The sequence below is a fragment of the Scleropages formosus genome, chromosome 7 (assembly GCF_900964775.1).
Source record: "Scleropages formosus chromosome 7, fSclFor1.1, whole genome shotgun sequence".
Lineage (NCBI taxonomy): Eukaryota > Metazoa > Chordata > Actinopteri > Osteoglossiformes > Osteoglossidae > Scleropages > Scleropages formosus.
The window spans coordinates 2408566-2418992 of NC_041812.1; the positions used below are offsets into that span (position 1 = coordinate 2408566).

The 10427-nt window shown below is 43.1% G+C and overlaps 1 protein-coding gene across 1 annotated transcript; it reads left to right on the forward strand.

Moving 5' to 3' along the window:
• Window positions 1-631: 631 nt before the first annotated feature.
• LOC108927985 (WD repeat-containing protein 86-like) lies at window positions 632-9419 on the forward strand. The gene is made up of 6 exons (XM_018741699.2): window positions 632-1323; window positions 2879-3020; window positions 3833-4253; window positions 6151-6286; window positions 8524-8627; window positions 8824-9419. Exons 1-6 carry the CDS (start codon window positions 981-983, stop codon window positions 9061-9063), a joined length of 1386 nt encoding a protein of 461 aa, XP_018597215.2. The 5' UTR covers window positions 632-980; the 3' UTR covers window positions 9064-9419.
• Window positions 9420-10427: the final 1008 nt, after the last annotated feature.

The window sequence follows — 10427 nt, forward strand, 5'->3', positions numbered from 1 at the left end:
TGTAAGTAGCGTATTTAGCAGTGTAAGTTACATTGGTGAGTAAGGTGTGGGGGCTGATAACACTACATGGAGTTCATTGGAAGTAGCTTTTAAAGAAAAGTGTCTGATAAATAAATACGTGTAAATGTAAATATAATTTCCAGTCCAATATTCCTTGGGTTCTGACCCTGAAGCACCTGTGTGAACATTTGACCCATTGCAGAAACAGGATGCAGACAGTGGGGGGGGGGGAAAAAAAAAAAAAAAAAAAAAAAAAAAAAGGTATTTAAAAGCAGATTTTATGTAAAATCTGATGGTTTCAGTGCATAATATAGTTACATCGATCACACAGATGTAATCATTTATAAAGCAGGCGTTTTGCGTTCTTTCTCGAAGGTTCGAGAAAAGTAGCTAGTTACTGGATTCTCTTACAAACATAAATATATAAATAGATGTTCTTAAGCAGCACAGCGGTAGGGTATAACAATGTTGGAGAGCGAAGTGAAGAGGACTTAAAAACTGTACGTTTTAGTTTACTTTTAGTGTGAATCAGGGAAGAAAACGTGATTCCTTCTGTGCGGCTGTAAAGAAAATGGAAGAAACAGCGAGACGATACGGCAAATAGAACAACAGGCGACACGAAGAGTTCGTGGTACAAAGAAAGGGACTTTATTTATTATATGTATTGGCATATAAAAAAAAACCGAATGAAAAAATCCTTCCTTGCGCAGCTGTACTTCAGAACTAGTTCATTCTCACTCAAAAGGGCTTTTTATATCATTTTAAACGTGTTACGAAACTACGTGTTGACGATACATTTCAAAAGGATAAAACTTTTAGTGATGAGTCAGGTTCGCTGTCGTCGTCGTCGTCTTCGTCATCATCATCAGGAGCAGCAGCAGCAGCAGCAGCTCTACGGCCTCCCCTGAGTGACGTAACGCCACTTCCTCGTTCCAGGGATCAGTGTCCGAACTGCAAACGGCCTCATTTAAATACAAAGAATGCGCAGTCGCCGCTTCGCGTGCCAACTCTCGCGACCATCTCGGGCTAAAAGAAGACGAATTCAGCACGAGCGTGTAGCTTTCTTAGTGCTGGCACGAGGGCTTCAGACCCCCTCCCACCTCTGGCGGCGGACACGAGCACAGATGCGCATCCCCGCTGCGGAGGGTATGGGAAGCGGCGGCTCCAGAGCTCCGCGTCTGCGCAGGGTGTGCGCCGAGCACCGCGGGGGAATCAACTGGCTGAGCGTGAGCCCGGACGGGAAGCGCGTGCTGACCTGCAGCGAGGACGGGACCGCGCGCGTGTGGTGGACGTCGGGGCCGCGCTGCTACGCGCTCCTTCAAGGTAAAGGGCCGCGCGTCGCGTGCAGCCCGCCTTTTTTTTCCACGCTCGGTTTGAGTGAAGTGAGAGCGCCGTATAAAACGGATTAAAAATAAAATGGAGCTGGTATAAGAAAAGCGACGAAATACGCGAATCAAGTCCCGCCTGTCGCGGCACATCTGCAAATATAAATTTTATAAATAAACACAAATTAGGAGCATAAATGAAGTGACGAGATGGGGCATACTACTTCGCCCCTGGGGGTCTCAGTGGGTATTCTGACGCTGACAGGAATAATAAAACAAAAAATATTTCAAAATATATAAAACATTAAACAACAAAATTTAATATATCAAATCTGGATATTGTTGGATTCTTCTAAACCTTCCTTCACAGAAATCTTACATGATGATCCCTTAGTCTGTGGTATCACATCATGGGAACAGTGTTTAAGCCTGGTATTTCTTGTCTCGTTATTTATTCGTGTAATTTTACTTTTCTGTTGTTCAAACAATAAGTTCCTACTGAGTTGAATGAAAAGTGAATTCAAGTTGCACCGAAGAGTGAGATTTTCTTGACTCCTTCCGCCGTGTCTGCTGGTCTGATCAGTTTGACTTAAAAGACTTTAAAAACAGCTTTATTAAACTTTTTCTTATTTTTATTATTTAATCCACCTGCTTTTATTATTTCTAGCAATGAAGGTGTCACTTTTCCCATTTTTTGCAGAAACGTATCCATAGAGTGCGCCTTTGAATCCAAGTACAGACGGTCTACGGGTTACGAACGTTCGACTTACATACAACCTTTAGATACGAACCATCCATCCCCTGTAAAGACTGCTATGAAAAATTCAAGTTACATACAATGGTTCGTAATTACAAACAGTCGCTACTTTGTGACGAGCATCAAAACGCTGTGCGTCTTCAGCGGTTCGTTGTCTCGTGATCCTCAGGTAGGACAAAGACTTAGTTCTTTTCAGTCGGACCACGTTGCTGTTAAGTGTTTCGTGTGTTACTGTATTTGGCTTTAACTTTTTTGTTTTTTTCCCTCCTAACCATGGCACCAAAGCATAAATGTCATGCAAGCGATGGTGATGCATCAAAGAAAATGATCACGATTGAAGCTAAAGTGGAAATAATAAAGCAAAAGGTGAAATGCCAACGAACATTGGAAAAGCGTTAGGCCACAGTCGGTCAACGATCGGGGCAATTTTAAAGGACGAAATGAAAATAATGGCGCATGTAAAATGCTTTGTCCCAATGAAATCTACAATTATCCGATATACATACAAATCTGATTTAAAGACAAATTTAGGAATGGAACTCGTTCGTAATCCGGGGGACTGCCTGTATGACACTTTCCAGAATAATAATGTGTTTATGTGAGGCCTTTGTCACTGGTGATTTACATACAGTATAGTAGGCTGCATACAATTATGAACCCATCCACATACAGAGCAATGTCTCACATGCTCACTGAGGCTAACTCGGACACAGTCGCACACTATGGAGAGCTTTACACAAAAACAGCAGGCTGTTGAGTGGCGTCTTCCTCCTCCCCACTGTGTCGCCCCTGTCAGGACATGAGAGCTACGTAACCCATGGTCAGCTGGAGGATGACGCGGCGTACACGTGTAGCGCGGACCACACGGTGAGGCGCTGGGATGTGGACACGGGACTGTGCATGCACGTCTTCAGGGGACACACTTCCACTGTGAACAGGTGAGTCCTCTCTGCTCCTCGCCTTCTGTACAGGAAGCAGTGCTCTCATTTCGGTAGAGCAGGCCAAACCTTGGTGTATCATCAGTGTATTATTGTTGTCGTTTTTTGCCACAACATATCATGTGATATGAGCTTGTTTGAGCAAATGGTTTTGCTGTTCGCAGTGAATCCTCACCGGTGTCTGGTGACAAGAGACACTGAAGGGACTGTGTTATTAAAATGTTGTGCTTCTGGTCCTTAGATGTCATCGTTTCTCTCGAATATGATAAAGCTTTGGAGTCACTGTATCTGCATTTTTCATAGTGAAGTCCCATGTTTCTAAGCCCAAGTTTACTGCTGTGTCATCATAGCAGGTGGCATAATAGTGATGATCTTGCAGTCTGAAGGCTGTAGGTTTGAAAGCCTTCCTGCTGTTACACCCCTGATCAGGGTACTTACCCTGAACTTGTATGGGATGAATAACCTGCTGTATACATGGGAAGATTACTGTAAAATTGATTATAAATTGCTCTTAATAAAGGAGTCAGCTAAATAGGAATTTTTTAATAATAGATGATGAAAATAGTAATAGATGTAACACTGTCAAATCAGAACACCTTTTCTCTTCAAGTGGATTACGCCTCTTGCAGTACCAGTCGAGGTGTGTTTTGTTCACAAAATTTGATCAGGAAAGTGATGGAACAATGAATGGAAATAGTGATTTTACTCATACAACATTAAGAATTATGTTGTCCCCCCCACAATGAAAAGCTGTTAATTCCTCAGGGATTGATTGTCACATTATGTGAAGCTGATGTGTTTTCCAAACACAGGCTCCTGGTTGCTGGAGGGTGTGTGTTCAGTGGTTCGTATGACCGCACGGCACGCTGCTGGAGCCCTGACAGTGGCTGGCAGCTGCAGGAGTTCCGGGGCCACCGCAACAGCGTGCTGGTGTTGGCTCACTTCGCAGGACACGCTGTGATGCCTGGGTTTGAGTCAGACAGTGAGGAGGACCGGAACTTTCTGGTGACAGGCAGCACCGATTGCACCGCCAGACTTTGGTTGGTGTCTGACGGCCGCTGCTGTCTCACCCTTCGTGGCCACAAAGGGGCAGTCCTCTGCATGGTGTTGGACACGCTCAGAAGGGTCCTGTTCACGGGTAGCATGGACAACACGGTGCGGTCCTGGGACCTTGCAACCGGGGACCAGATATGCATTTTTCAGGACCACCAGGGCTCTGTCATCTGCCTGGAGGTAAATGGTGGGAACCCTGTTGCACACTTAAGCACAGAAATTTATCCAGCCTAAATTCTCATGGATACTTCTTACAATTCATAGTCATGTTTGTTAAATATCATCTCTATACATATTGTGATTATATCTTTTTGTGTCATTTTTATGATCCAGGTAGTAAAATGCATCCAGTCAGCAATGTATTTCATGCTTGTTGACTTGTCAGAAATGTATTCCAAAGCTATTAATAATTCAGAAATTGTTGCCTTTGTACGTACCCATAAAAGTATTGGTGACTGTTCGGGAGCGCATCCTTCTACTGTCAGCTGAGTTATTTGGGTCACCTTGCAGTAAGGTTTAAGAAGTTGTTCTACACAAGTACAATGAAAAGTTGTCAGCTGAAGAGCACTGCTGAGTTTGTCCTTTGGCAGTTTAAGTGGGTGTTGTTGAAAGCAGAGGAATGTTGTTTGTGGTTCTGGAGCACGGGGCTTTTCCAAAGAATACCAACATGTTGAAAGTGGTCACAGCAGCTGGAAAAGGATAGTGCCAAATGATACATCTCCTTCGTACGTGCGTGTTAAAAATGTAACATGAGAGGATCCCTTTCCCCATAAGTGGGGAGACTGTGGAGTCAAAGTGCTTGCCTTGTTTTTGTGTAATACTAATACATTGGACACACAATTTGTTCCAGTGTGTTTTAAAATTTTTAATTTAAAATAATTGATATATGCTACTGTATTTTTTTAACAAGAAGAACGTGTGACAGGAACTTTGGCACAATCAGGCACTAAACAGACTTAAAAATCAGATTTGCAATCAGACTACAGACATTAATCTCTTACTCCTTTAATTAAATTGTGATAAAATCAGTAATACAGCACTAATGTTCCCAGGTCAGTCTTTATGGTTTTTCCTCCATTTATTTGCTTTAAGCACATGACTGATAGCACTGGTATTTGGCATTTGTGTGTGCTGTCACCAGTTTCTAATAAGTGTAGACATCTTATTTTCAGACATGTATTTTGGTGGAATATCCCACGTGGTGAAATGGGATGATGAGCGGTGCAGAAGGTTACATTTTTGAATAAGCGAGTGAAGTGCCGTTCTTTTCGTGTGAAAATCCCAAATACAGTTTCGTTACCTTCCCTGTGCATCTTGGATTGGTTCATGTCGCTAAAATCCAATCTACTGTAGTTGAGATTTGCGAGGACAGGGTGATCTTTTTCAGACAAGTTTTAGAACCTATGAGTGCAGGCTTTGTGTTACAAGGAATCTATTCTCTATGTTCCATTATTGCATTTTTTGATTGTTTCGTTTCAGTCTCCCGCTGCTGGGAATTGTTATGACAAGCTACATGTTTCATTCACTTACTTTATTTGTGCTAGCTATGCTGTTATGGAACTGATCTGTGCCAGAACTGCTGCACCCAGTTTACACTGACTAAATGTATTCGGGGTAAAGCAGGAGTGCAAGTTAATAAGTGCTTAAAATGGAAGATACAGTGCTGCTTGAAAGTATGTGAACCCTCTAGGGGTGTTCATTATTCTTGTGCAAAATGTTAAAGCTATAAAATGAATAAATGATTAAGATTTAACATTTACATTTTATAAGTTTAAGATTAACACACCTGATTCTACTTACCTGCTTGGTTTAATCAGTGCACCTTGGGGTTCAATTATTTTTGCCCCTACGCTACTTCCGTGTTTCTGCTACACACACACACAATTTCCTCTGAAGCAACATATGGAATTGGTCATTATATAGCTATTTTGTCACTTGAGAGAGACTGCTTCTCATTAAATAACCATTTTGTGGTCAAACTAAGGGACACAAGGGGTTCATATACTTTCTGGCAGCACTGTATGTAACCTTAAATTTAAAAATGCTTCCGTTAGTGTTGTTTTGCTTTCTTCCTCAGCTTGTGGACAGACACTTGTACTCGGGAAGCACCGATCGGACTGTCAAGTGTTGGTTGGTTGCCTCCGGAGAGTGTGTGCGTACGCTCAAGGCACACCGACACACTGTGAGCGCACTCCAGTATCACAAGGGCATCTGTGAGTATCTGCTTCTGGGTGACAAACGGCGGCCTTGCCTGGAAGAGAGAGGAGGAGGCTTCTTTCGGTATTCCTCATCCCTCTTTAAGGGAATATTTTCAAGTATTTCTCTCCTCGTAAAGGGGTCTCATCAATTATTTAACATTAAATAGCTTATGTGTGCACCCAGTAAAGGAAAATGGTTTGTGTTCCCTAGGACCCACCTTCTGGTTGATGAGCAGCGGAAGAACTTTCATCAATTAAGAAATATTTTGGGGAAACTAAGTCAAGAAAGGGGAGAAGGTTCATTTTAGATGCAAAATACAAAAAATACTTATGAAAGTAATATTCCATAAGTACAAAAATATGTGTTTCAGCAGCATTATACTGTCCTATGCCAGTCCTGAAGGGAAAAAACCTTTAAGTCGCATGAAATCCTCTTGGAAATATATGTGGAGCCAAACAAAATAATCAGTGTTGTTATGAGGCAGATTTGTGCTTCACTGCTGAACGGAAACAGTCAAGTGAGATGGTTAGCAAAATGTACTGGCATCCCAACACAGCAGTTAAAAAAGACCAGAAAAAAGTGCTGATGAACACACCAAGGGGTGGGGGGAAGGGGTGCACTGACCTGCGTCCTTCTGTATAAAACTGGGCAGTGCCACTGCGGCGGCGGCCGTTTCCTTCAAGGTTTCGGCGTGTGAAAAATCCCTTCCCCAGTACTGGAGACTTCTCCTTGTGGCTTACACTGCTCCTGTTACGTTTTCCTCAATCACCTAGCAACTGGAAGGCTTTCCGAATCCTTTTAATACCGTTTCGTTTAGACGGCCCGTCTGTACTCGACGTGCACTTTACGAAGGGCTGTGAGGGGCCCTCGTGATCGGTGCAGCAGAAGTGCATGTGACGTAGCTTCACTAATGGAGGCTGATGAAAGTGCCTCAGGGGAGATGGGCTAACCCTACAAATATTTCAGAATTCAGACATTCGTAAAGTGGGAAGAAGCATTTTTGAAATATTTTTTTCCCTAAATAGTGTTATATTTACGAAGAAATGTTTTCAAACTTAGAAATGTTTTTGTTTTTTCTTTATTTTTGAAGTTTCAGGGAGCTGTGTAACATTCTTCATGTTTTTTCCTTTTCATGAGGCCATGCCATGAGCATTTTTGCCATTTCTGTTTGAGGAGGCATCATTATGCTCTTGCTTCAGCCCAGCCTCTCCCTTTCAGGTGCAATATTTAGAGCTCTGGTTTAAGGGTGGTGTAGTACTTAAGTTTCTGGTCTCCGGGTGCAGATTTGGTGTGAAATGGACTCTTTGCATCTTCGCCTTGTCTTCACGTGGGTTTTCTCTGAAGATGTATATTTCAGGTGATTTTGTGACTTTAAATTGCCCCTTATGTGTGTTATTGAATGAGTGTGTGTGATTGCCCTGTTATGGCCTAACATCTCACCCAAGGGGTTCCTTGCCTTGCGCTCTGTGTTTCTTGGCGTTGTCTCCAGACCACTGTGACATTCTACCGGATAAGCAGTTTCTGAATTTGAATGAATGACGGTTTCTGATTTTGTTCAGTTTGAAAGGTTTCAGTGTGCCCTGGGTTACCCACTGGAGTCTCTCTGTGGATACTACAGTCCTTCAATGGACTCACTGAATTCCAATGGGCTTTTGTGTGACAGAATTTGTGACAGAAGTGCTTCAGTAATAATTCAAGACTGTAATTATGTCTGATGTGTTCACTCTAAAGGGGGGCGCGGTGGCGCAGTGGGTTGGACCGGGTCCTGCTCTCCAGTGGGTCTGGGGTTCGAGTCCCGCTTGGGGTGCCTTGCGACAGACTGGGGTCCCGTCCTGGGTGTCCCCCCCCCCCCAGCCTTGCACCCTGCTCCGGTTCCCTGCGACCCCGTATGGGACAAGCAGTTCAGAAAATGTGTGTGTGTGTGTGTGTGTGTGTGTGTGTGTGTGTGTTCACTCTATGAACATAATTTTCTTCTTAGTGCCATCAAAGAATGTAACTTATAGGGAGTTGTGGGGTTTTGTTTAATAGAAAGACATTGCCCTTCAGTCGACCTACGTTCCATCTAGGACCCTGTCTTGTGCCCTATACTGCCTGGATTGGCTGTGGGTCATTGAGACTCTTTGGACTATGATGTTGTTTGTATACAAGGCTATAAACTGAGACAAAATTAATGCAGATTTTATTTACATAAACTCTTGGTGCAGTGGGTATATACACAAGCCTTATGACTGCAGGTATATTTGTTGCTTAGTGTTTACAGGAAGCGGAGACTCTTGTGCAAGGGCCTTCGAGACATCGTCCGGGGTTCTGAAAAAAATCTTCAAGGGACACAAGTTTATCATCAATTGTCTGCAGGTGATTTATCGCATGCCTTCATTAGTTTACCTTGGAATGTAGTGCTGAGTTTGCCTCCTGTTGCAGGCTGTGCTGTAGTACCGAATACATACTTAGAAAGGTGGTCATGTGGCTGTAATGAAAGTAGGGAATGTAATGCAGAGTGAGCCTTTGCACTCTGAGTGCCTCTGTACACTGAAACAAAATGCTCCATCAGGTTTGTGACCAGATGCTCTACACAGCATCCCATGACTGCACCATGAGGACGTGGGACGTGGAAGGCCTGTGTGGAGGTGACCGTGGGGGGAGTGGACAGAACCAGCGCAAAGGCACCTTTGGCCTTTTGCGGGTGGGCAAAAACAGAGTGGGCTGTGTGGAGTCGCCGAGAACGTCCGCCATGAAGTGTGGTGTTGGAGACGATGGCGGCAATCAGGAGGAGACACTGGAGCTGTTCTAGGCTGCTTGGCATGGTTTACAAGTGAAATCGTTCCCAGATTTGTCTTCCACTGACATATTTGGCACACTGGAAAATATTAAACTTTTTTTGATGTTTGGACACACCCTAATGGATAGAGTTGTGTGACAACACTGGATCGGAGCCATCCAAGATAATTAACCTCTACAGTGCTTCCCGACCTCCCCTTTTCATGTCACACCAGCTGAGCTGCCATTTCGTGGTGTCCTCTTGCTTCCTCTCCTGAAGATCTCTGCTCCTCTTAAATTTCCTCTTAAACTGGCTCCCTCTCTGTTACGGCATCCTTGTTAAATGCTGCTGGACCTCAGATGTAGTGTTTTTGGACCACTTGATCCTTGGTCCACCCATTTTTTTTGATTTTCTTTTAACTGTTTTGAAACAGAATTTGGTTTGTTAGTGGGTATGGATTTTCCTGTGATCAGCTGGACACTCCCTTACCACCTTCCACATTTTCTGACTTCCCAGTCCCCTTCAGAAGACTGATTGGCTTCTTGTCCTAATGAGAATGGCCATTGTTATCTATGGAAAATTCTCTCAACATATTTACATTTATTTGTTTAGCAGATGCTTTTTTCCAAGGCAACTTCCAACACTATTTACTGTTATCAGCCCACACACCTTATTCACCGCAGTGACTTGCACTGCTAGATACACTACTTACAATGGGTCAATCATCCATACATGAGTGGAACACACACACACACACTCTCTCTGTGTGTCACTCACACACTATGGCTGAGCCTGAACAGCATGTCTTTGGAGTGTGGAAGGAAACCAGGGCACTTGGAGGAAACCCACACAGAGACGGGGAGAACAGGCAAACTCCACACGGACTGAGCGGGGATCAAACCCACATCCTCTCGCACCGCCCAGGCGCTCTGAGACAGCTGTGCCACTGTGCCACCCATATTGATTTTTGTCCATTTAATAAGCGCAACAGCATTCTATATTTGTTGTCAGTCACATGAAACTCTCACTGTGATGTTTAACGTTATGGTGCTATTGAACACCACAACAGAGGGGGCTAAAAGAAGTTAAAATATGGCAAGTATGAACAAATGAAGTTTCTCCATTTTTAGTTTTTTTTTTTTTGCTGAAGTTTCATATATTGTAATACTTGATACATAGCATATATCCACATATACTATTTCAAATTTTTAGACTGTGTCCAGTACATGTCTGGTTTAATTTGTAATTTGGTTTTATAACTAAATAAATATTTGCAGGAGTATATTTAAACACTGAAAGCAGATTTCAAGTACCTTACTCAAAGTTTACACACTATTTTTATAGAATCTAATAAAAATCCTGTGGAAGTGCCACATGAGCATGATTAAAAAAATAAA